General features: G+C 37.6%; 1 protein-coding gene across 9 annotated transcripts in view; it reads left to right on the plus strand.

Annotated features, from left to right (window-relative positions):
• ARHGAP12 (Rho GTPase activating protein 12) overlaps positions 1–27,961 on the plus strand; it is a 153,390-nt gene that overhangs the window by 117,973 nt on the left and 7,456 nt on the right. For 4 of the 9 annotated variants that reach the window (XM_032799088.2, XM_032799082.2, XM_032799087.2 and 1 more), the window contains 9 exons: positions 5,084–5,145; positions 9,135–9,216; positions 12,110–12,232; positions 15,978–16,082; positions 17,368–17,466; positions 20,812–20,914; positions 21,929–22,048; positions 25,201–25,299; positions 27,622–27,699. In XM_032799088.2, coding sequence (XP_032654979.1) covers positions 5,084–5,145; positions 9,135–9,216; positions 12,110–12,232; positions 15,978–16,082; positions 17,368–17,466; positions 20,812–20,914; positions 21,929–22,048; positions 25,201–25,299; positions 27,622–27,699 — 871 coding nt within the window. The remainder of the gene's footprint in view (positions 1–5,083; positions 5,146–9,134; positions 9,217–12,109; positions 12,233–15,977; positions 16,083–17,367; positions 17,467–20,811; positions 20,915–21,928; positions 22,049–25,200; positions 25,300–27,621; positions 27,700–27,961) is intronic. The other 5 variants (XM_032799089.2, XM_032799084.2, XM_032799090.2 and 2 more) reach the window with 3 other exon arrangements.

The raw sequence follows: 27,961 nt of genomic DNA on the forward strand, positions 1-27,961 counted from the left end.
TCTTGCGAAAGAGAGACTGAAATTGTGGAAACTTAATGAAAGTCAGTAGTCTGCATTCTTCTCTAGCAATAGCTCAGCTTTTGAAAGGAAAGCTTGAACTCAACTGGTTTTATGTGGTGACCTGTGCAGCCTTTAAGGTCGTCAACTTCATGTTCTGAGTATTTAACAATTTGGGGTTTAGGTTAAATTTAAATACATCTTTGTTTTTTGAAACTGTATTAAATAATTGTGGAATGGGAAAAGCAATTGGGTTTTCCTTTTCAAAACTGAAAAGCCATAATGTGATAGCATTATGACATGTTGAAGCATGTTTAATGGTCATTAATATTTATCTCGTGAGTTTTAAGGCTACATCTTTTAGTCTTATCTCTCTCAGTGCACCCAAGGCATGTATTATCCATTCACAGTTTATTCACAATGTGCTGTATTTCCTATTTTATGAACATTCAGGTTGCTAAATAAAATAAAATAGGTAGTTTCTCTAAATATGCTAAGTTTTTCCACCTACAAGCAAACTGAACTGCTTGTTTGCTTGTGCACTAAGACAACACTACTCCTTATTTTGATCATTGTTTTTATATGTGGCACAGTATTTGAATGATTAAAAATGTATTTTATGTAAATTCTCTACCAGTCTAGACAACAGAAAAATACTGCCTCTCCAGCAAATTCTGTGTTTCTCAGCTCATTGTTTTTCCACTGCTTTCAATCATCTGTACAAAATCAAGTAAATCTTCTTGTATTGTTTGATCCTTAACTTACTCCCTTCTCATTCCTTTTTCACGTGAGAAATTACTTTACCTCTCCCACTTTCTATTGCTTAGTAGGAAATTATTTAGTTTACTCTATCTTCTGGAGTCTTCCTCCCCATTGAGAAGATCGATGTCTCTTGTTCAGGCTATGGTGGGTGCAAAGGTGTTTTTGTGATGCACTTCCAATAGTACTGCCATATATACCTAGCAATAGCATGTTTCAGCCTGCTTAATAACACTGAAAAGGTGGAGGGGAGGTTTAACGGTTGTGGGGAGGAAATAAGTTGTCCCCCTTATTATTAATAAAGCTTTAAGGTTTGAATGGAGAGTGCAAAAGTGCAAATATTAGTTGTGATTTGTTAGGACCACAAAGGGCATGCTAAAAGAAAATGCTACTTCCCAAGCAGCTCTAGAATATTTCAGCAAACCATTTTTGCATTACAAAATGTCAATTTGAAACTGAAACTGTTGTCAAAACCTACCCTTCCCTGCAAATTCATCACTGGAAAAATGTTGATAAAAGCTTCAATATTCTCAAAATGTCCCATTCTGACATTTTTTAAATGAAAAATTTCAGTTTCTCAGGTTGAAACTCCTTTTTTTGAAACTTGAGCTAATTATAGTAAGAGTTTTAAAAAAATGAAATTTGGTAAAAATCTAACTGAAACAATAACAAATTATCAAAATAAAACATTGACCCAAATCAGCGTCTTTCAATTTTGTATTGTGTCCTGGAGGAAGCTGGCCCTTTGTATGATGAGTGGTTTGGCCAGCTTCCCCCAGGACACAACTGACTTCTTTACAACCTCCCTCAGAGCACCATTCCCGCCATCATGGATGTCACTTCCCTATACACCAACATCCCTCACGACTGCATAGCTGCCGGCCTCAGATATTTACATGACAACGGACAACCCTCAGATACCCATCCCAAACTCATCCATTTCATCTCCACCCACAATTTTACATTCAACAGCAAACACTTGGCCAAACCATGAGAACAGTCATGGGTGCTCGGATGGTTCCCCAATATGCCAATCTCTTCATGGACCACCTTTAAGAAGAATTTTTGGACAAATGCACCGTGAAGCCGATAATATACCTGAGATAATTGATGAACACACTCAGACCTTGGCTACGCTTGCGAGTTAGCGCAATTAAGCAGGCCTGGGCACCCCAGCTCACTCTCCATCCACACTGGCAAGGTATGTAGAGCACTCTGACTCCGCAGCTACTGCGCTGCTGGTACTCCACCTTGGCAAGTGGAATAACCTTTGTTGCACCCCCACTGGAACAAGGTGTTGCAGTACTGCACTGCGATTAGCCTCCGGAAACATCCCATAATCCCCTGAAGTCAGGTGGCCACTCTTCTCATCGTTTTGTTATCGGCTGCAGGAATGCAGGCATCCCCTTTCAAAGCTCCATTTCGGAGAAGCCAGCTGCTTATCAACTCCAAGGAAAAGCAAACATTTACTGTTTGCTTTGAGTGAGAGAGAGAGAGAGAGAAGCGGGGGGAGGGGCAGTCTGAACTTAGAAGACAGCATGCTGACACACTCGCAACACCCGAAAAACCCACTCTCTCTTCCCCCCCACATAAACACAACACACTCCCTGTCACACTCCACTCTACCCCACCCCCACCCCCCATTTGAAAATCATGTTGCAGTCACTTGCATGCTGGGATAGCTGCCCATAATGCATTGCTCCCAGTGCTGCTGCAAGTGCTGCATATGTGGCCACGCCAGTGTGCTTGAAGTTGTCAGTGTGGACAGACTGCAGCGCTTTCCCTACTGAGCTCTACGAAGGCGGGTTTAACTCTCAGCGCTCTACATTTGCAAGCGTAGCCGTGCCCTAAGAAATCTGTTATCTATGGTCAGGCACTCAGATACCACAGAAGAGACTCTGAGTAGAAAGTCCAGGATATGCATGTTAACTTACTCAAAACCACCTTCACCAGACAAGAACACTCCACTAGGGAAGTGGATTGCATCGTAGAACGGGTCACCCAGATACTCCAAGAGAGTCTGCTTCAATACAGAAATAAAATGCCCTTCAACTACACACCACTAGTTGTAAACTAACACCCCACATTGGAAACCATACAGGATATCATCAAACTAACATCGATACTCAGTTGGGCCCCATCCTGGAAGAAATCTTTCCTGAACCCTCTCTTCTGGTCTTCAAACAACCCCCCAACCTCTCCAAGCTCATCATCAGAAACAAGCTACCCTCCCCGCCCCTGCCTTCCTGGACCAGGACACACCAACTTAAAGCAGCCCCAGACTCAAGCAGAACAACAGATGCAAAAACTGCAGCTGTATCACCACTGCTAACAGAAATGACATACCCGACAACATACTTTCCAAGATCTATGGGTCCTATCACAGCATGTGGTATATGGCAGTGGTTCTCAATCTTTCTAAACTACTGTACCCCTTGCAGGAGTCTGATATATCTTGCATACCCCCAAGTTTTACCTCACTTAAAAACTACTTGCTTACAAAATCGGACATAAAAATACAAAATTATTACTGAAAAATTGCTTACTTTCTCATTTTTACCATATAATAAAATTAATCAATTGGAATATAAATATTGTACTTACATTTCAGTGTATGATATATAGAGCAGTATAAACAAGCTATTGTATGAAATTTTAGTTTGTACTGACTTCACTAGTGCTTTTTATGTAGCTTGTTGTAAAATTTTACAAATATCTAGATGTGTTAATGTACCCCCGGAAGACCTCTGTGTAGTCCCAGAGGTACTCGTACCCTTGTTTGCGAACCACTGGTATATGGTATATGAATTATCTGGGTTTTATCTCATCTAGTGCAGTAAATGCCCAAATAACTGTGTGGGTGAAGCCAAACAATCACTGTGCTCTCAAATGAACTCACAGGAAAATGATAAAAGACAAAAACACCCTGTGACCTGTGAATGAATACTTTTCACAAAGCAATCCGTGTATATCTGACCTATCAGTTTTCATCTTTAAAGGAAACCTACCCAACACTTTCAAAAGATGAGCATGGGAGCTTAAATTCATTACTCTGCTAGGCACTAAAAATCATGAATTGAACAGAGACACTGGATTTATGGCTTATTATAATGATCCGTAACCCATTAACCCCCTCTTTTTTGTACTATGACTGCAGAGGTGTTAACAGGCCACTCTACCTTGAATGGTCCTGTACAGTATGTGCTAGCTTCTTATGCTGCACCTTGCATTTTGCTGTGACACTGGGAGTACCTTTCCCAGACTTAAAAAAGAGCTCTGTGTGTTCAAAACATTGTCTCTTTTGCCAACAGAAGTGGGTCCAATAAAATCTATTACCTCACCCACCTTGTGTCTCTAATATCCTGAAACTGACATGGCTACAACTAAACTGCATACAACAAAGGAGGAAGTAACAGAATTTATATTTATTACTTCATTCTGCAAGTCTGAAACAGTACAAGTGTAAAGTTTCCTTTTTTATCTGAGAATTTGATAAATATGCCTATATATGTTCTTACTGTTGCATAACATCGGAAAATATTTAACCCCGTGGCACCTGCAAACCACTTTTTTTTTTTTTTTTTTTTTTTTTTTTTTTTTTTGCTGTGTGGGGTGATCAATCAGCCATCAAGAGATCTACAAATGTATGCAGATGCTGATCAATTAATTTCTTGGACTTTAATTTACAAAGCATAGCACAGCAGTTTTTGTTTTAATCTTTAAGCATATACATGAGGTGGGGAAATAATATATGAGACATCAAAGCAGTGTTTCCCTTCCTATGTTTAAGCTAAATTAAACACACATTAGTGGGAAAAAATTTTTACTGAGTCTGCAAAATATGTTTTTAAAAAATATGCAATGCTAAAATTACTTCTAAAAGCTTCTTCTTAACTGACAGAATTCAGAGTTAAGGCAGGTTTGTCTTCAATTAGACCAATCATTTTAAGAGATGGCATACAGTATGTCATCAATGTGTAGAGAGACTTTCATTTACACACCTTAATTTAAAATGAATCTGCCACAGAATTTCCAGTCCGCTGCCCCAGACTGTCAAAGAAATTAGTTTTCCAACAGAGTACATGGGGCCCTGAATAGGGTCAGCTTCCCACTTATTGAATGGTAATGATGAATCTTCCATTGTCATCTTGTTTTCATCACTATGCATATATTTAAACATAATATAATTTCTGCAAGTGTCATATCAGTGAAAATATTTCTTATTGCCAAATGCTTATTCAGTGGTGCTACTGATGAACAGGAATATAGAGGCCAGTGTTCATAAATGTAATGTCTTATTCTTTGTGTAATGTCTGCTGTCCTACAGGGTCAAGAGAAGTATGGATTATTAAACGTAACAAAAATTACAGAAAATGGGAAAAAAGTCAGGTAAGTCTATACTTAATTATATCTCCTTGGTCATCCTATTCTAGTTCTGTGTATTGCTATTTATCAAAGTAAGTAGGCAATAGCAAATATTAGGATTTTCATAGTAGGACTTTTAATCAGTTTTTTATAACCTCTTTATTCTGGATAGAATTTGTAACATTTCTGTGTGAATTTGCCCCAGTTTTTCTTTGGGACAACATTTTCCCTAGCCCAGAGCTAAACATGTGATTCTGTCAGTGGACTAAAGATGCTAGATTTCTGACAAGACAGACTATGGCATGTCAGGTCTCTGAATAAGATCCTGCTTTAGTTGAAAGTGCTCATTTTTACTCCATTTGAGTGCGATATTGTGATGCAATAGCTATTATTAATCAATCCACAGGTTCACCTAATTAATTTTTGTTGTAATTATCCAAATTGTTCATTTCCAAATACCAGTTAAACTGATAGGTAAAGGAATATGGTGATGAAAGGTATGAGTCGTGTATGGCATTAGCAGTTTAACTAGACCTTTGTTCTTCTTTGTTTTCCCTTCAGATAGGTCTTCCTTTATAGAACTGAAGTGTGACTTTCATAACAAAGCTAATTTTAAATTTTAATCAACACTGTACTAATTCTTCTCCTATATTCTAAGAGTAGTTGTATTCCCTGGAGGAGAGAGAAGCTTCAGTTGTTGCCTCTAGCTATCTTGTCTAGCATATACCTCATAGGAAAGGAGATGTTCTGGTCTGGATTCTTATTTCTTTTGTGGATATAAGTTTTACCACTTTCATCTTTGCACTTAAAAAAAAACAAAAAAAACTTTCAAAGAGACTGGTGTGAGGTGTATTTTGATGCTGTGCTATAACTGCACTATAGTTGAGGTTGCACTGGAGTTCAGTTTTAATAGGAGCGTTAACCATTTATTTTGTAAAAATCTCATTGAAATGGCAAAAAACAAAACATGAACTTGGAACACTATTTGAGTTCTTCATGGTTTGAAAAATGAATTCATACAAAAAGAATAAGAAGTTATAATATTACCACTTTGGGCAATTTTTTCCCAACTGGAGTGTCTCACTTTTCTTTGTACCTCTTTTGCAAGAAATCAAGAGCACTCTGGGATCTTCTCCTTTGTCTACATTGTGGTGCCTCATACTGATTCCTCAAGTATCAGTTTCGTGTTAGTAGTGTTAATCCAGAGAGCATTTTATTGTTTTTTAGCCATAATGGAAAATGTGCACCAAGACTGATTTTACAAAAAATCATCATTGTGCAAACACTATCACAGTGACTCCTTCACCAAATACCCTCTGAAGCCTAGAGGAAAGCTTCCTGAGGTGGAAAAGCGAAGACTAGAACTTCAAATCTCACCTTTTCTAAATGCTGTTTAAATTTCCATGCAATTCACTACCCTTATTGAGAACAACCCTCAACCCCAACCTAGAACAGTTAATGAAGAGCTACCAAACATTCACCCATTCTAATTTGTTCAATTAAATTAGAGAGTTTATACAATATCATTGTCAATACAAAACGTAGGATTTTATTTTTTTCAGAGATCTATCCACTGCGCTGTGCTGACTTTCAAAGCAACTAACCCTATTTTGGCTATTTTATCTCTAACCACTATAACACCAGACTCCTTTCCCAGAGCTAGGGATAGAATCCATGATTCCGGATCATTAACCATTTACTGCTGACTAGTAAACAGTTGTGTAACCATTGGGAAAGTGTTAGGTCCTCTTCCAATATCAGGTCTATGGAGGCTTTAGCAGTTACTCCTGTAGCTCTAGTAGTAAGGGATCTGAAGGTCAAGAGGTTAGTATCCTGCTGCTCCTCTGTAAGAGGTTAGTATGATTACGTGTGACTTGCACAGTGACTAGACCATTTTAAAAGTATGTTTTGTACTTAAACTATGATAATCTGTAAATTATTATATGAATTGTAAAATGCACGTTTCAGTCATTTATCACACATTTTTCTTGTGTAACTCACTGGTCAGTGTGTTGTCATGTTTTGTGCCAAATCCACAGAGGATGCGAGTTTGTGACAGTTTGAGAGCCTGACTCTTTAAGATAAGTTGTAAAAGCTTTTAGCTGTGGAGGTCATTGGTTTAATCCTTTGTGTTGGCCAACATGGTGGCCATCGCTCTTGCAACTGTCCTCCGCTGACATATTTGAAATTTGAGAAGCATGCTTCATTCCATCAGGGAATGGGGAGAACAATAAACAGATCTACTGGTGTAATACAAGCACATGCACCCTAGCGCTGCAACTGCATCTGGCTGTATCCAAGTTCTAGAAGTCCATGAGAGGCCATGGAGTGTATTGGGAAGTGACTCCTTTAGTGAAGTTCCCTCCAGCTGACAGGTTATGCTGTCACTGCTAAATATAGGGCTGCTTTTGGTGTACTTAGTCTCAGTAACTTTTAAAATGTGATAAAATGTTAGACACAAAGAATTTACCGAGGCACATCACAGTTTCTCACAGTTTTCACGAGGGTCAACACGAGGAGATTTGGAAAGTCAGTTTCTCCCTCTGATTTCCAGGCAGGTACAGCTGTTGTTCTCTGTGGCCCTGGTGCCATTCGCTGAGGTACATCAAATATGCATTAAAAATATTTAGGAAAAACAAAAACTATGTTTTGTAACAGTGAAGATTGCGACAGCGTCCACCCAAAACCTTAAAGACATGGAAATATCTTAAAAGGATAGACTTGTGCATTCCTTTCCACTTTCTTATTGCCTACAACAGTAGGTAACTCACTCCAATACTCCATAAGGCTTTCATTTCCACCTCCAACAGATATTCAAAGGCAGTAGGTACCCAACTTCATCAAACTTCCACTCTAAAACAAAACCTTAAGTGATTCAGCATGTGCTGATTTGTTGATATAATTGATGTGAAGGCATATGAGGTCAATCGGCTAAGGTTTTATGTTGGAGTGCTATTTTGAAGTTGGGGTATGTATCACTGTTGGATGAAACTGATCAGCTGTGAAATAGTTAAGTGCTGGAGTTGAGAGGAGTGAGGCAACTCACAATCTTACCTCTGGCTTAAGTGATGATCTTCATCTTTAATTTCTCTGATGCTTTGCTTAGTTCCACAGATGGCCACTTAAATTATAAATAGGAATAAATATACAAGTTGTAGTATGGACAGTCTGTTATGAGACAGCTTTTGGAATTCTACCTTTTTTTTTTGTTTTGTTTTAAATGTTGCCTTAATGTAGAAATATTTTCTACTTAACTCAGGTCTACTTTTCATTTAGTCTAATTTAAAATGTGGAATGTTAGTGTCTTGCTTAGACTCACATGTAATATTACATTTTTTGTTCCAAAGAAGCCCTTAAAAATCATGCAGGTAGGTTTAGTATAGCCATTTAGGTTTATGGACTTCTGCTTATAAAGAAGCAGTATGGCCACTCTATTTTGCTAAGCTATTTATTATTATTTCATACTTAGGCAATAAGACTAGAAGACATGGCTACTCAAGATTTTTTGTTTTTTACCTCAAGGGAATAGATGTTCAGAAATGGTAACAGACTTACATTTTTCTGCATTGTAAATACACAACAAAAATTATTTCAATCCAAATACAAATTAGTGGTACATTTACATCTTGTGAGGTATGAGGTACCATGATCAGTCAGTGTCATGATTATGTAGTGCTTTGACATAACCTATTTAATACTCTGCAGTTTGGGCATGCTAAATTAGCATCTTTGAGATCATAATTATACACTGTGATTCTTCTAGTGAAACTGGTGGCTTTCACTGCTAAATAGCTCTGTTTGGTTTAGACTTTGATGGCCAGCTTGGGGCTATTAACACAAGTTCCCCATCACAAATATAATAGTAGCAATTAAAAGACTTACTAATATCACTAATGAGAATATATGTAGTTAATTGTGCTAACACACCAGTCAGCATTCTAGCAGTGATGGACAATATGAGGTAGTTTAATTTTATCTGCTAACAAATATAAATGTCAGTATTTTAATTGCAGAAAGAACTGGATGTCGTCGTGGGCAGTATTACAAGGTTCATCGTTATTGTTTACTAAAACCCAAGGAACTGGAACTAGTTGGGTAAGCACTTCAACCCATCTTTTTGCTTTATTTAAATATGGATCAGATTAAGCACAATAAATTCTAGCAATTATCTGTAGAATCTGTATAAAAAGGTACTTGCATCATTCAGAAAATGACAAAACAAGGAAAATGAGGGAGGGGGAAAATAGCTTAGTGTAGCAGTCGATTTTGATGAAGGGTAAGAAGAAAACCAAATATACTCTTTTCTGTGTGGAAAAAAAAGAATGTATCAAGATTTTATTTTTTTTTTATCAGCACTAATTTAGAAACTCATAAAGGGTTTTCAGTTGTCTTCAAGTTTGTCAAAAATGAATAAAAAGACAGAAGGTTGCAGAAGATGCTCCACACCAAATATGTCCTTGATTTGTTTCTCACCAATGCGTTTCTGAATTGGGTCTGTTTTGTGTGTGTGTTTTGGTTCATGGATTAGTTAGTAGATTGAAGAGATTTTTCACACTTTGAGGTAAGTTTGAAATAAATTCATAAAATTAAATAATAAAGGAAATGCTAAAACTCTAATTACACTGGAAGAATTGAATCAGTGAGTATGTACTTCATAGATTATGCTCCAGATGTGTGTGAAGCAATCTGAGGGATGGGGGAGAAGGCAGAACACTTACTGAGCTTTTGTCATGTTACAATCCATGCTTTATTGCATTTTGTTTTATGCTGCATGTTGAAATAAATATTTTTTTCACATACAGTATGTCCAATAGACAAAAGGCATTGGTTAAGGGTATCTTGAGACTGAAAGGTCTTCAAATTTATATCCACCCCAAGTTGAACAACAGTTATTGTTTCAATGATTATGTACATATCCAGTTACATCACAGAAGTGTCTGTCTTGCTATCCATTTTCTTTCCATATTAGATTTTGTACAAGGTTACTGAAGTTTTTATTAAATATGTATGTAGTCCTATTTGAAAACTAATGAATGGTTAGATAAAGAGATTGTAATTCTAGCAGCTGTATTTGACTGGCATATGCTATTATTCTAGCATATTCTCTGGAACTTTTTTCTGCTTGATTTACCCTCTGCTGCTTCACACTGTATGAGCAGCAAATTGGTACTGACAATTTTTCTGAAGGACTGTTTTCATTTCAGAGATCAGAAATCTTGTTGTTTTTGCCATTCTGTTGCTCTGTAGCAGTAGAGTGGAGGGTTGCAGGAAGCACAATGGGAATAGGTAAGGACAGAGAAGCTACTAGGATGGACCAGGAGGAGGTGATAGGAAGGAGAGAGAAAAAATAAGGAGGGGAAGAACAAAATGAAGAGTAAAAGGAATGAGGCAATGTTAATCATATTGGGATATGATAGAGAGTGGACCTAGTGACCTAAGGATATGTTCATACAATATGAATGAATTGAAAGAACAGGAGAGGGTGTGCATGGGGGTGGAAGCATGGTTGATGAAGCATAGAAAGTGGGTTTGAAACACTTAAAAGGATAAAGGAAACAAGTGTTAAATGACTTGTGCATCTATAATCATTCTAATACTGGGTAGAAGACATCTACAAGCATTTACATTTTAAAGGAAAAAACCAATTACATATAAACACTTAAATGCTTTTCTGTGCAGTGCATGTGATTTTTACATAAATTTAATAACATGGCATATTGAGGAAATATTGAAGAATCTAGAAAGGTGAGCATGGGAGTGGGAAATGCTGGGATTAGTGAAGTGATTAAATCTGGCAAGAATACAAATTAAATTTTTCTCCCTTTTATTGCTGACTGGAATCTAATTAGCTTAATTTCACCAACCTACTTTACAGAATAGCATATTCACTACTGATGATCATGAGAACTCTGATATTCAGTCTCTGTCATGTATAAAGATGATCCTTCCCTTTAAAGCACATTGCTGTTATTGGTTCCCTCTTATCATTTTTTTAGTTTTCTGTAGCTAAAGGTATAACACATACTGTAATCTTCCAAATCAATTCAGCGAATCTCCGGCTGGAGGTTGGACAGAGAGGGCCAGGTCTCTGAGGTGGCACCAAGAGTCTCTCTCTCTTGGGTGCCTGGCTGGATAGCTCTTGCTTGCATACTCAGGATATAACTGATCGTATGTAGCATCAGGAAGGAATTTTCCCTTGGGTCAGATTGGCAGTGACCTTGGGGTTTTTTGCACTTCCTCTGTACCATTTGGGTTACTTACCAGGATTATCTAGGTATATCTCACTTAATTATTTCCCTCCCATCTCAGGGGCTTCACGCACTGGTGCACCTATTCTCTGCTTGTGGCACATATCTAATCTCCTATGGGCTGTAATACTTTGGTCTAATTTCGATTGTTGGGATTAATGTGATGGCCTGTAAGATACAGGGGGTCAGACTCGATGATATAGTGTCCTATCTGGTCTTAAACTCTGCAACACAGTTTCTTAAAGTTTGGGAACCACAGATCTAATTTAAATACAAGTACATATCTTGTCCACTATATGGTAAAATATTTTCTATTTAGTACTTTAAGGAATGTAGTGAGGGAAATGAGAAGAATATTTACAGTGTTATCAGTGTAAACTAGCGTCTAAATTATCGAGAGAGTACCTGTTTTCAAAGACTGTATATTTCTGTGTGTACATACTTATGCACTTTTCTGCTCTCCTTGTGCAATGAAAAAAATGAATACAATATTTTAAAAACTACTCATCAGTCATTTGTAAACTCTTTCCCCTCAGAAACAACCCATTAGAATATTTAAACGCATGTTATACAGTCATGTTTAAGATCCACTTGAATCCTATTTAAGACCCAAGTTTAGTGTCATCATCATCTGGTTGAAAAGATATTTGTTTAGTGGTTACCTAGTGGTTGATGTATTTGCTGTTACTCTTGTGCATTGCTTTGTGACTTCATCATTTTTCTTCCTTTTTCTCACCAAGTCATTTTGCCAGTGGGGCTTAATTCCTGAGCTCCTGCTCTCGCTGTTTTCTTCTTGGAAAAATGCTCTCAGTGGTCGGCCTGCTGTCACCTATGTAAACTGTGATCCTGTTTCAGCTATCACTGTATGTGTTCTTGTTACATGCCTCTTGCCACCATACTATTTTATTCACTATCAGTATCTTAAAATAAATTTGAAAGACGTAATTTCCCAAGAATTGCTAACTGAGTTGAAGTAATTTTCATGGCATTTTATGTAACGCTTCATGTTTTCTCTGTATCTTCTGTGGGGTTTTTTTGTGTGTTGTGTGTATGTGTTTTGGAAATGCATTAAGGTTGTATAAGGTAAAAATTAACGGGTATATTCCAATAATCCCATAATCATCCTAATGGAACTAAATACAAAGATGTACACTTCATCGGTACTGGAGTTCTAATCCACATTGTACCAGTCACTGGAACCACTAGCATCTTGACTAATGGAGAGCATGATATAGTATATTAACAGTTTTTAGGGCCTGTCTCTAATTCTTTCTAACAAGGCAACTAATGTAGGATGTTTGGAGGATATTTATATGCATTTGATTGAATGGTCTGTTTGAAATCTGTCAATTTTAGCTATAAATGAAATACCTTATGATCACATGACTGCATACATTTCACATTGTGCATCATGGGACATGTAATGCAGCTGAAATAAGAGGAAAATGTCAAGGATGTCTTACTGCACAGGATGCAGAAAACGGATGCAAAACACTATACCAGTTTACGTACAATAAGACAGCTTTCTTTGGTATAGTGTGAATACAATTAGAAATGCTGTATTCTCAGAAAAGAATCCAATATTTGTAGATTAAAATGTTACTGTGGAGCTAGCAAGTTTGTTTGTAAGGGATGGTAATTGGCTCGTTTGAGCTATCTTCAGTTCTGCAAAATTATCAGTTAAATAAAAAAAGCTAAAGCTCAAACGCGAAACTTCAAAATCTACTTTCAGTATAAACAACAAGGAGTCCTTGGACATTTTAGAGACTAACACATTTATTTGGGCATAAGCTTTCTTGGGCATACTTTCAGTATGTTTTGATGATGATGGACAGAAATGTTGCCAAAAAAAAAAATGCCATGTTGTGCAATTACCTTTTAGTGCCTTTAGAGGAAAGAGACTGTTAACTTTAAATGCTGTCAGGCTACTTGAAATTTGGTATAGTTGGCAACATTTCACTTGTGGCAATCACTGTTGATTATGATCTCTTTGGTGGGGTTTGCAATAGGACAGTATAAATGCATCTGTGCATGTTTAATTAGCAGAATAATAAGAGAAATTAAACTAATGTAAACTCTTTTCCATTGTCAATCAAAATGTGCTGTTGAATGCATGAAATGTTGGGCCCAGATTACTCATAAATATTTACTGTCCGTTGTTCCTGAATACATGGTCTCTGAGTATGTGGTTTGGATTTTTCTACATTCTTTCAGAATCTGAACTGATTCTTGAAGAAATTTAGACTTTTAGTTGCTGAATGAGAGCCTGATTCTTAACTGCTTGGTACCAAAAGTTTTGCACTGTCCACGCCCAACTAATGTAAGCACAGTGTGGGCAGGAACCAGCTTTTTGTTCTGTCTGTAACACTTAGCACAATGGAGCCCTAGTCCATGATGGGAGCTCTTAGGCACTATGGTACTAGAAATAAGACAAAATTAATAAATATTCTAGGAAAATCTGAGTCGTGTGATTTACTGAAATACAACAAACTGCTTTGAAATGTTCAGCTGTCAACCTATACTAAAGTCTACATTATCTGAGATCTCTTAAATATGTTTATATTATTAAAACTATCTACTATACCATAACTTACCAGTATTGTGCAACTGTGTATATAAAAGAATTAAAGAATAAAATTACAAGGCACTATCTCTAATTGGAACATAGACTCAATCCTCCAGAAAGATTTTATCTAGTTTAAAGACAAATTCTTACTGAAAAACTTTTCTTCTATCCTTTTGTTGGGAAAATAAAGAAAACAGTAAAATCCCTTCTCCCTTCATTTAAATTATTTAAAAAAAAAAATAGCCAAAAAAATTCAGCATGTGTTAAGAAACGAATGACTCAGAACATTTTCATTTCATATATTACCAGACTAAGTTGATAGTTTGAATTGGCCTAGGTGGTTGTCAGGTATCCTGTATTTGTGTGTGCTTGTACAGCAGTTATCTCAATGAGCCTGATCCTGAGCAAGTCCTCTAGCTACTGCTGTAAAACTTTTAAAATGGTTTTCCTTATTATTGGATGGCTGCTTAGAGGCGCATATGAAATGAGGTAGTGTTTTTACTTTAAGTGGTCATTCTGTTTGGCATATAGCTGTTGTCCCCACAGCGTTAGAAAATTTTTCCATAAACTAAGACTGTAAAGCCACAAATAATAATTTACCCAGCTGCAGTTTGCCTTTGAAAACCTCCTGCTCTGTTCCTGGTGGACGGTATCCATGGTACAGAACCATTGGCACTAATAAACACCATTGCTGACAGTCTCAGCGGAGAGGACCCAGATTAAATGGGAATGGAAACTGAACCACTGTCATACTAAAGGTGGTTCCTCCTGAACAGAGCTGAGGCATATTGGTAGATTCACTGTGGAGAAGCTTTCATTGATGCTCTCCACGGCCTCTTCTGTGGTTAACGTGAGGATTTTTTTTTCTCCAAAGCAGTCAATCAGCACTCCACACACACATTCAAATCACCTTTATAGAAAGACAAAACATGTTTAAGTCATTAGTCTGGAGCCAGGAGTCTCTCAGTGATGGTATGGCACTGAATTTCTGTGCCATCAGCACTTCACTTCTAATCTTCCCCTTTTTGGCTAATTAAAATTTGGATTATTCATTTTTTGGCCCAAAATTACCTTTTGTGTTTTGTGAAGACCGCAGGTTCAGACCCTTTAAAAGGGAAATAAAAGCTGTGTGATAAGAGGTGATAAACTCTAGTGACCATTCAGTTTTCCATTTAACACTGTTATTACATTATACATGTACCACAGTAAAACTTCATCAGTATGTTTTTAATTTTTATTTTATTGTTTTATAAAACCCAATGCAACACTCCTTGTTTAACAAGGAAACTGGTGGTTGTGCTGATATCAGGAAAAGAATGAAAAAAGAAAGTTTATGAATGGTTTTCCCCACTTGCGTGAAGCACACTTGTGGGTTATAATTCTCAGTCTTTTACAATTTATGTTGGTTATTCAGTGTTTGAACATTAGACAGTGAAATTGCTTTCTGTTTCTGTGCACTTGCACAGTGCAGCAGTGTTTGTGTTGCAAATATTACAGGGAAATGTTTTAAGTAAAATTTTAATTGTAAACTCAATTGGGTTTTATGAAACTTTTCTTAAAAACCAACATCCCTTCAGTATACCAGAGAGAGGTTTTACTATATTCTACAAGACTGTATTTTTGCCTGTCTAGTAAAACCATTAGTATTTTTTATGTCCAAGAGTCCAGGTGTTGGTTAAATGCTAGAATGACTTCACCAAACGCCAACCTGTTTACAACTTTGGGCAATCTATGCCCAAAACCATACTATAGTCAAATTATAGTTGTACAATTGTCACATTAAATATTCTGTGTTGGAGTTGGTTCTTTCATTTAAAGCATTTTTTGGTATCCATACATTTACCTAGCCTCAAAAACAGACCATTCTTTGGAAACATTTAGTTTTTCCGCTTCTGTTGGGTAGTTGGGCAGAACACTGTACTTGAGTTAACTGTGTGTAGACTGTAAAATACTAAGCTCTATTTTTTATGCAGGGCACAAGTCTTTGTACACTTTTTAGGGGTAGTTAGTCAAAGAAAATCATTATTTATTCTTTCTTTCAGAAGTTTGGGGTCAATCAATCTAAGCCAGAATTCACAGTGGATCTCAGAGGGGCAGTTATTGACTGGGCATCAAAGGACAAATCCAGCAAAAAGAATGTTATTGAGGTGAATTTATTTACTTTTCAGAAGTATGGCTTTGTTTTGGTGGTTTACTATACTCCAGAGGGGGAAAACTTCTCTAAAATTCAAACAAACACAAACAAACAAAAAAAAAATCAGTCAGTTGAATTAAAGGCATACATGCCCCTGGACAATATCAAGATAAAGGTTTTTCTAAAATATGTACACATTACTGTAAGTGCAAGCTATTTACCTTTTTAATATAGCCTATAATGTATAATTGCTTTAGAATTTAGGTTAACGTGTTCTTTTTAGTGGCATCAATTTTTGAATCATTATATGGCGCCTGAAAGCAGTAGCCAGGAACTTAAGGTTAGCTGAAACTAGAATACTATATTGCCATTTTAACACATCTCTTAGAAATAAACTGTTGTCATTTGCTGCTAAACAGTATTCAATTTTGTGCATATGTTTTGAATAACTTTAAGTGGTGGTCAACATGTTATACCCTCATCTTATTTCTTAATTCTGTTGTGAGAACTGCATGGCTGGCTCCAGCTTTTTTGCTGCCCCAAGCGGCGAAGTGTGGGGGCACTTAGGTGGCAGCTCAAATGTGCCGCTTCATTCTTCTGCGGCAATTTGGCGGCAGGTCTTTCACTCCCAGGGACTGAGGGACTTGCCGCCGAAGACCCGGACGTGCTGCCCCTTTCCATTGACTGCCCCAAGCACTAGCTTCCTTCGCTGGTGCCTGGAGCCGGCCCTGGAGAACTGGATCATCTGATAATACCCTTGGCTGTGTACCTTGTATACCGGACCCCCGCTAGAACACAGGGTTTTGCATCCATGTGTGGTCCTGCGTTAACACATTACCATGGATTCCAATGAAGGTAATTCAATTTGGGATCCATGTGCGGTCCACCGCTATAACCGAATTTGCGCTGTAAAGATGCGCGTTCTAGCGAGGGTCTGCTATATTTATATTATCAGCATAGCTAACTATGACATGCTGCACATTGTTCTCCTGTCTGAAAATGAGAAGACAGAGGTCACAGATAAATATCATTAACAGTTACAGCATTTAAAATGTCTATATTAATCAAACAATAGTTGTACAGCATGTATACACAATAAAGGATAGTTAAGATTCACTTTAGGGTTTGATATCCTGTCTGACACACGCAGGGTTGAATTGTCCTATGAGTTGCAGCTACTGCACATTTATGGTCATGTACAACTGTTGATTTTAACTTAACATGATATTAAAACACTGAATTATTCTGAATATTTGTATTTTGTTTTAATTCTAATAGAATATTTCTTTTCTTTAAAGCTGAAAACCCGCCAAGGAACTGAACTCTTAATTCAATCTGATAATGACGCTTTTATTAATGAGTGGTTTAAAGTTCTTAGTTATACTATCAGTAATCAGGTATGTATTTAAATCTTGAACATACTTTTTTCAATGCTGTCATAGTTAGAAACTATTTTGTGAACCTACTCCATGATTCCAGCCCTTCAAGCATTAAATGTATCACTCATGCTTTCATTTCTTGACTTCTTGGATAGTGAATATACTGGAGGTGGGAAGAGGAAAGGGCATTTAGTAGCTAGTTCAGTGGTCCCTGTTGACTGGCTAATGTAATAGCACCAAGCACTGATAAGGGGAAAAGGGATTGTCTAATGGATAGGATGCTCAGCTGAGACGACTTGGATTCAGTTTCCAGCTCAATGACAGGCTTTCTGTGCAACTTGCTTTCTTGAGCAAGTAACTTGATCTATCCTGTGTCTGTTAAATGGGGATAATACTTTTGTGGTGAAAAGGCATTATGAGGATAAAATCTATATATGTCTGATGTATTTGAATGCTGCAGTGAGGAGGTCCATATAAGTACTTCAGTATTAAATGCAGACTTTTTTGCTTGAGTTTGTCAGTCATTCGCTTAAGTTACATTTGTTTAATTGCATGTAAATTAGAGTAATACCCTTCCTGGCTGGTGAAGACTAGTGTGATATTACTAGAGTTGATTTTCAGTGCCTCCCTAGAGAAAGCATTATGCCAAGGGCTTTTTATTTTTTAAAAGAAGTGAATTAGACCTTTTGTGAACGATCTCTTGATACTGACAAACTGTAATTACCATTTTATAGGGAAGCTTTATATTTGGGAAAGGTTATTGAGAAGGTGGTGGTGAGGCAGCTCCATCACTATCTAGATTCTTAAGATTTGTTACCACAGTCAGTTTAATTTTAGAGCTGGGTGTTGCACAAAGACTGCAATAGTCTCAGTTGTTGTATTCATTGCCAGGAAGATAAACTTTATTTATTGCTAATTGAAGGCAGATGACAGTCTAAAACAGTGTTCTTGGCCACAAAATGGTGTTGGCACATGTGTGATCCCCAGGCACAAGTAGAAAAATCTATTGAGTGGCTTAACTCCTTTCTTCACAGACCCACAGGATAATTTTGAGCAACTGCTCATCTACCCTGAGGGCTTTCTCTTGGTTAACATGTATATGGTGTAAATGTTAATTAAGAGTTAGGGCTGCACTGTCTCCAGTATGCAGATGGTCTCAACTTTGTTTTCCTCCTGTCTGACCCATGGCCCACAAGTGAGTGGATTATCCATTGTTAACCGTTTTCAATTTAGCTTAGGGCTAACTTTGGTTGAGATTTAGTCCAGACAAGAACAAGGTAGAGCTTGTTTGGCTGGGGGAGGCAACCGATAAAATTAGCTGAGTTTATTTCAGCTCCCTTGATTATGGGAATATGTTTAGAGCGCTCATGCACGTTCCCGGACAGGAGTCTCTTCCATGCAGTGGTGTGAGTCTCCTGTCCAGGAGCATGTGAGCTACTTGCCCACGCTAGTGTGACCAGGGACAGCTGCCAGTAAGCCTGGTGCCCGCCCCAGTGGGAAAGGCGAGGGGCATGACAGCCACAACAGAGGAGCTGCCTGGGCTGGGCACCAGCTCCTGCAAGTGGCAGCCTGATACGCTGCTGCTTTCACCACTCCATTTCCTTGTAAAGCCCTACAGCTCCACAGATATCTGCTTTATATCCATGGATATCTGCATTGTCAGGTATAAATTTTGTATCCGCTCAGAGCTCTAAATATGTTCCTATTATTGGTACCAGTTGTGAAACCTGGAAACAACACTGGATTCACAGCTGGTTCTGGACATCCAGATAGCAGCAGTGGCCAAGAGTGCTTTTTCCTCTGTGGCTAGCTAAAGGGTTCCAACCTCTTTCTGTTGAAGACCTCATTACATATATCCTAATCTTTGTCACTTCAGGATTCAATTTCTGCAATATGCTGTACAAGGGACCATACCCAAATACCATTCAAAAACTTCAGCTAGTACAGAATGTGGGTGTCCATTTGGTTAGTGAGGTGTCTAGGAATGAGCATCTTACACTTGTTCCATCATGTCATTTGAATTCCAGTTAATTTCTCAGTGAAGGTTTTGGCTTTAATCTGTTTAGTCATAAATGGTTTGAGATCAGCCAAGGATCTGAATGGAAGAGGATACTGGCCAAATGTTCTCAGAGATCCATATCTCTGGTAGCCTTCCACTGTTGTAATGAGAACTTGAGTACATTGATCTTCAGGGCATCCTGGAGAGTTTATCTGTTCTCCTAGGCTTTTGAGAAGGCAGCAGGGAATGAGGAAGGGTTAGGGTTAACTTCTAGCCTTTTTGAATGGATAATTGATTTAATTGCTGGATTTATAAATATGTTTATTGTACATGTAACTAGAGCGTTGGTTTTTTGTTTGGTTTTTTAATAAAAATGGCTCACTCTTTCCTCAAAAATAAGGTGATACACATAGAGGCCTTGAAATAGTGTGGAAGTCAAGTCTAAAACAGTCTTGTTAGCATGATAGTTATGAAGTAGAAGTACACCATTCCTGGAATCATGGAGTAGAGTACAAGGAGCAGAATATGGAGATGTTACGCTGAAGCCAACAAGAGCACCCTTACCAAACTAATATTTCTGGAATTGTGTGTTCTGTCCAGGTATCGCATTGCAGGTACAGTTTCACTGGGGCTTTGGCAATAGCCCTTGGATTAGTTGGAATTTATGCCTGATTGTAGAAAATAATCCACACTGATTACATTTGAGTGAGCTATTCACTTTAACATGCTGAGAGAACACTGACATTACCAAACAGGGTTAGGCTTTCAGAGGCTGACAGGATCTCTATATCAAATTATCTTTGGTGTGTTGTTCTGTCACTATGCCTGACAATGCTTTGCTTTGCCAACAGGCATTTCCAGTTACTGCAGTAGAAGATTGCTTCTTATATATAGCCATGGCTGACAAAGATAGGGAAACTGCTTCATGTGCTCTTCATGTACACCCACCCCCCACACTAAGCGATTTTGTGGTAGAAAACATAGTTAGAATAGTGAACAGCCTACCTCCACATGAAGGAATATTTTATAAATGGTTGGCTGGTTGATGTTACAGAATCTCAGCAGGGCAGGTATACTACTTGTGTTTTGACCTAATGATTGTCCAGTGACGTTTTCTCTGTTGGGTCTTGTGAACAGATCCTGTAACTGTTAAGGGTTAATACTAGTCTTGTTGATACAAAAAAGAATATTGCTTAAAAGACGATGGCATCTGATTCCAAGAAGTTGCCAGTTTAATATTTTTAAAAAGTATTTTCGTATTATAAGACACTCTGGATTATGGTTGTTAATAAAATATACTGTTGTCTGTTCTGAAAACTGTCAAGCTATAAGAGAACTAATCAGTGTCTTTTTTTAATCAATAGGCAGTGGAGTCTGATGAAGCATTCGAAGATGATGTACCGGATTCCCCAGGGTTGGAAAAACAAGACAAAGAGAAGGACCATAAGGACTCCAAGAAACTTCGTTGTAAGTTAAGCTAATTCCCAGTAAAACCTTCATTATTAATATCTACCTGGTTAAGATTGGAAATAATATAATTTAAGCAAAAAAAACCTTTATTGCATTACAGTTTAAAACAGCTTAAAAGGATAAACAAATGAAAGATCATACAAAGTTAAAGTTTTCCAAACAATCCTAACTGCCCTGTACCCTACCAGTGTACAATCCATATACTAATTATTATAACTACTTTTCAAAAATTTGAAATTTAGCTGTTTGGTTTCATAAAGCTTAAGCTTCATCAGTTGTTTTTTGTAAGCTTTGCAAGATATAAGAGAAGTACTTCATAATTTGAGATTCAAATTTTTGTAGTTAACTTGATTTTTGATAAGGTTGAGTGGAAGAAAAATAGTTTGCTGCTCTAGAATCCAGGACTAGTGAATAAAATGAATTTGAAGTTTCTGTACTGAACAATTGGAGAGTTTTTTAAAGTTAGCAGATATATCAATAAGTGAAGATCCCTTCTTTAAGTTTCATGTTTTTGACAAATTAACCTGAAACTTAAAAGGCACTGTCAAATGCGGAGAATAAACAAAGTGATCAGGCAAACGTTTCACTTCTAATTATTTTAACTGTGTAAATAATTTCATATCAAGGAGGTTTGATGCTGGATATGAAGTTTACAAATCTGAGGTAAAAAGCCTGACTTAGAAATAGTACAGTTGTAGTAAATTGTGTATGTGTATATGGCAATGTTGCAACTAAAATCCTTTGCCTTGTAAGCTCCTGTGAGAAGGGGCCATTCTTGAGAGTTTGGAAAGTCCCTAGCACGTACCAGGTGCTTGCGTAAATAAAAATATATATAGAGAGAGAATAGTTTGCACTGTATATTTTAATGTGTTAGCATATACTGTTTTTTTCCTTGAAGCATTTGCCAGTTTCAAATAAGTTTTTCTTGTATTGTTCTCTATCAGACTGTTAGCTACTTACATTAAGTTTGTTTTTACATTTCTATATTAAATTTACTTTTTTCTTTTTTAGCAATGAAAACATCTAGCAGCATGGATTCTTCAGAACAGAAGAAGACAAAAACAAAGCTGAAGAAATTTCTTACACGACGCCCTACATTACAAGCTGTGCGAGAAAAAGGCTACATTAAGGGTAAATTATCCTTATTTCTTCAGGAAACCTTTTGATACACTGAATTTTACAATCATGTCTGTAGTAGAGCAGGAATTAGTGGTGTTATAGAGGAAACCAGCTTTATAATGTTAACTACATTTGACTGAAAATGAACCAGTTATTTTTGTAACACATGGCAGCTGTGATAGTTTCAGTTCCAAGGTAGGTGTGTGTCATTCTTTCAACAGCCCTAGTGGTCACCAAATTCAGCTACAGAGGGGAAGTAATCTTCCTATTGGAATGGACAGAGGTGAAGGGATGGGGTGGATGAGGTCCCAAGAACCCACTGGGCCTTGGGCAATGCCTATGGGAAGCAGAATACTTTTTGTTCTGCACTTTCAGCTGGCAAGCTTGGGAAGCCAACACTGCTTTGTTGGCAACAAAATGATCTTACAATGCAGAGTTGAACACACGTAGATTCTCATCTGTTTCAGAAAGGGATCTTGTAGTATGCAAGGTACCAGACAGCCATGTGCTATTCAGAAACAAGTGAAATACCTAAGCCAAACAGGATGAGTTTAAAGAAGTCCTAACTTAAAATTTCTTTACTCTTGGTCAATTTGTTTTTAGCTTTAATATTTCTTAAATTTACTTATTTGATCTTTTCCAAAAAGTAGTTCTTAAATGATACGTCTTTGTATCACACTTAAGGCTACATGTACACTACAAGGAGGGGTATGGTGCCCAGCTCGTGTACATGTACTCGCACTAGCTCTCATCTGTGCTAGGGTGCTAAAAATAATAGTGTAACTGTGATAGCACAGGCAGCAGTATGTGGTGGCATGGGCTAACTGCTCCAAGTATGTACCCACGGGATTGAAGCAAGTTTGTACTTGGGGCAGCTAACTTGTGCCACTGCTGCCCATGCTACCCTGAGATTTTTAGTGCGCTAGCTGACAAGAGAGCTAGCATGCATATGTATATGCAAGCTGGGAATCTCACCACTGGCTCGTAGTATAGACATACCTTATGAGTTGCTAATTAGTATGTAGTGGTTCCAATATGACATATATAGATTTTCTAGATTTAAAATTGTGAATGAAGGTTTAAATATTTAAACCATGAGTTCATGTAAGTTATTAATTTGATATTATTCTAGACTTAGTTTCTTATGGTCCAATATACATTGCACTGCTTCATAATTAAAACTCCACTTGGTACAATAAATATAGTTATAGCTCACATCAGTAGAAATATACCAGGCCAAATTCTTCTCTGACATTAAATCTGTCAAATTTCATATATTTCTACCAATTTGCTTAAGTAATAGGAGCCCAAATATTTCTAAATATATCATACTTCCAGATCGTAATTACAAAAGTAAATTGTGGGATTTTTAATTGGGATGAAGGGAATTATTCCCAGACTGCAGCTTTGCATTACATTTTATAATTTGGAACTGACTTTATGCACTGTGTGTAAATTTCTGAGAAATTAGTTAGTATGAACACTGATCCAAGTTGAACTGTGTGCGCAGATGCAATGCTGGTGTTTAGATCTAATAAAGGTGTTTTTATTTAAGAAGCAAGCATCAAAAGTTGGTGCTATTTGTTTATTTTAAAATATAAATCTGCAATTCTGCATTAGCCTTGTGTAATGAGTTATACAGAAGCTGTTAATTAACAGACACAAAAATGCAAAAACTTTTACAAAAAAGTGTAGTAAACTACAAAAGCAGATGATTAGAATAAGGAAAATGTTGAAAAAACAATCTCTAGGAAAACACTGGAGAACAGCATGCATTAATTATAGGAACTGTTTTTTAAATGAGCTTTTACTATATGAAAAAGTACAATTAAGGAAAATACTTTGAAGATACAGTGGAAGAAAACATTAAGAGGCACAGTGTGATGATTAATATCCGTAACCCTCTAGGGATATCCCATTATGCTCCAATGATGAAAAACTGTTTAGCACTCATGTCAGGAACAGGAGGCCACTTAATTTAATAAGAGCCAAAACGTGCTTGGTGCTGTGCATGATGCAAACACAAGGGCAATCTATGGTCCAGGGAGAGCTTTCAACCTACAACAGAAAGAAAAGGAACCTGGGGTACCCCGAAGGGGGGTACTTAAACACTTGAAAGTGTGTATTTTTTGTATGTGTTTGTAGCCCTCAAAGAAGAAATGAATCTTCAGAAAGAATTTAAATGAGGAAGTGAAGTCTGGTGGACCTGAATTAGGAGGCAATTGGATCACCTGTGCAGAGCCTCACTGAAGTCAGTAGGGCTGTGCACTGATATGAGGATCCACCCTTATGGATCCGGTTGCAACATGAGGGCACTTGTTATAAATCTGGACCTCTGTTTATAGGGGTATACTAAGTTAAACAGGCAGATGATGTGAAATATTGTTTAGTAGCTCTTTTAAAGTAACATTAAAGATAATGCCAAAAGTTGTCATTTAAATATCCCTTATTGGTACTCCCTAACTCCATACAAAAAAGTTGGGCACAAAGATTACAGTAAATATATATTGTATGATCCTGTGATTATTCATATGAGTGCAAAATACACCCTGAAACTTGCAAATCCTTTAAGGTCCCTTCTCACAGTAACTATATGCCTGACATTTTATAATAATTCATCGGAGGCTGTCAAAGTGATTTCTATAGATGAAGCATTTAAGATACTTCATGTCTGAGAGCTATAACAAAATCTAAGTTAGGTGGATAAGTATGTATCTTAAGACGTTTTATACTTCCGCCCATTGTGATAGTAACAGATTTTACTGAAGTTCATTGACATTCTCAAGGTCATACATTGAGTTGGTGGCAGAGAATTTAATAAATATAGTCTTTTAACTTCCAATCCTTTACTCGAATCGCCAGACATGTTGGGCCAGATTGTCAAGAGTGCTCAGCTCTCGCAACTGGAGGTGAATTTTCAGGCATTCAGCACCCAAAAGTTACCATTGCTCCCCAGAGGTACTGAGCTCTTTTGAAAACCTTGTTGGGTATTGAGCTCTTCTGAAAACCGTGCCCATTGCTGCTTGTTACCCAACGTGGTGTTGCCATATATTCTTGGTATATCACTGTTGTGCATGAACTAGTTTTATCCTTTGAAGCTCATTCAACTATAAATGAGGGTTTTTTGTTTTTTGTTTGTTTGTTTTTTATATACTTGATTCCAGATCAAGTGTTCGGTTCCAATCTCACCAGCTTATGTCAGAGAGAAAACAGCTCGGTGCCAAAGTTCGTGAAGCTGTGCATTGAACATGTTGAAGAACATGGTAGGGTGAAAATGTTCATCTCTTGTTTTTATCTCCAGATCTCTGAGAGTCAGTATCTAATTTTGGAAGCTTAATTCTTATCCTGTTTCCAAATGACTGGTAACTGAGTACTATGAAGTCTGAGGCTTATAGCTGGAGTTATAGCAATAGGATGTCAACAGCTGGGAATTAGGGAGGGAAGGGAACCTGAACTAGTATCCAGTGAGATCGTGGCTAGCAAAGAGTAGCAAGAGGGAACTGGGAACAGCTCATCACATTTGGGGATGGGATTGTTGAAAGGGACCTTGTCAGTAGGTAACTAATAAAATTGCTTCTTATCCTTACCTATGTTAACAAAACACCATTTGCATTAAAGACTGTTTCTCCTACAAGTTCATTTTAGGGACGCCTTACCTATGTAAATACATTGAGAATCAAGGCTTTCAGTTAACACTAAGTCATCTGAGATTCCTTTTGCCAGTTACACTGATAAAACTTGGAAAATTTGCTTGAAACTGTTCAGATTACCAGATTTCTACATTTTATGTGATTCGTTCAAGTGCCCTGATTTTGTTGAACATGTCCTTCTCTTTTCCTATTGACAATAAGAGAAGGCAAATCTCTCTTACTCAAGTATTTAAAGTGAGTCTAGATTGAACATTAAAATTTTGGGAAGTCTGAGGTATAAGATGACCCAAGGCTTCTGCATTTTATATGTATAAAAACTTTTAGGTAACAGTAGCTGCATATTTATCCCCACCCTGACTTGTCTCCTCGCTTGTCGCTTGCTTGCTTGCTTGTTATGGTCGTTACTAGAATTCTTGTGAGTAATATTGCAAGTGGATCATTTACTCCCTTGTAGTGAAACTATTCCCATGTAGTGGCTGATGCTAAAGATCAAAGTTGTGTGTAAGAGAATCTACCCACCCATCTTTTTAGTGCATCCCACTTCCTTCCCACGTTAGATCTGGCACATCACATTCAGGGCCTGAGTGGGAGCTAAGGGTAAATGTTGCAGGGCAAAATAGGTGCCCTCCATGGCGGAAGCAGCTACAGTGAAATAATATGGTGCAACTTGTAGCCACCCTTACTGCTGCTGTCTGGTGACTCAGTGCAAGAAGGAAGAGCAGGAACTGGTTCTGTTGTCCTCCACCCAACTCCAGAAGCTGCAGTGGATGTGTGTTTTCTGCATTGAGATAGGACAGCAGTGAAAGAAGCAAGTTCTCTTTTACCTTAAGGTGAACTGATATGAGCAGCTTCTTCCCTCCTCTTCCATCTCCATTCCCCAACCCATTATCCCTTCAGAGAGAGAATGGCCAATAGATTGTGGCAGTAAAAGGTAGTGGGGAACAGATGGATGGAACAGATGGTACTGACAATTGTGCGCCATATCTCCTGATGCTTCTGTTGCATCAGGATTCCCTGTGGATGGGATTAAGGGAGTTGTTGAATCCCATCTTTGCAACACTCATATCAGCCAACACAATGCACTGAATTCATGTAAAGATTATGAGCATCGGTAGACAGAAATCCTTCCTGTCTTCTGCACTTGACCACTTTTGATCTTCTGCAACAACAGCCACTGAGAAGTAGTTTTTCTCCTTTTGCCAAATCCAGTGTTTTCGTTGAAACTGTAAAGATGTTAACATGTGGTAAGGATGGAGGGGATATCTGCTTGCCATGAGAAAGTAAGGGAACAGGGTGGAATTAAACACACATGAAAACTCATAAACCAGTAGAATGGGTGGTATCAGGTGGACCTGGTCACCCACTATCAACTTTGAGATGTTTTCCAGAATGACTGACTTAGCTTGGTATAGTCACCATACATTTTGGTAAATATAGTATCAATGTGAAAGGAAAACCTAAATCAAAAACCCTACAATCCCACTGCTAGTATTTTAGGATTACTGGAGGTATATGAGAGAGAGGGAGAGCGAAAGCGCGCATATATGTGCAAGAGAGAAAGTGAAATCCTTCATGTACTAAGCATTGGTTGTTAGCTAACTAAATATTGGTGTGAGATTTTTAAAAACTATTTGGAGAGTGGGCCCCCAGCAGTCATTGAAAATCAGTGGGAGCTGGGCACCTCACTCCTGAAGACTCCTTCACATTGTCTGAGTACACGTCACGCTTTAGACATTATTTCAAGCATAAGTTTTGCAGTGGCAAGATACTAGTCAGCAACTATCTCTGCAGATAAGTAAATAGTTTTCATTGTGACAAGAGGTTTTGAAGTTCTCCAGATGGTGGATTTTCTTTTTGCTAACTTGAATCTCTAAAATGAGCAGACTGACACATTTAAGTATCTAAAAAAATCTACATTTTTAAAATTTGTTTTAGGATTGGATGTTGACGGGTTATACCGAGTTAGTGGTAATCTTGCAGTGATACAAAAGCTAAGATTTGCAGTTAATCATGGTAAGTTCCATTCTCCAACTGTATTATCAATTTGAAAATATATGCAAGAGTATTTGTCAAAATTGCTAGAAAGTTCTTCAGATTGTGCATTGATTTTTGGTCCATCTGTTTAAAACAATATGACAACATTTCATGAGAAATATCTAGAAGTTTTCAAAATGAAAATGCTACTAAATAGCAGCTTCTGTGCTCTTCAAGGTGGGTACTGTCTACATCTGTTCATACAGTGCCCAGCACACCAGAGCCTTGGTCCTAATTGAAG

Source organism: Chelonoidis abingdonii, chromosome 2 (assembly GCF_003597395.2).
Source record: "Chelonoidis abingdonii isolate Lonesome George chromosome 2, CheloAbing_2.0, whole genome shotgun sequence".
NCBI lineage: Eukaryota > Metazoa > Chordata > Testudines > Testudinidae > Chelonoidis > Chelonoidis abingdonii.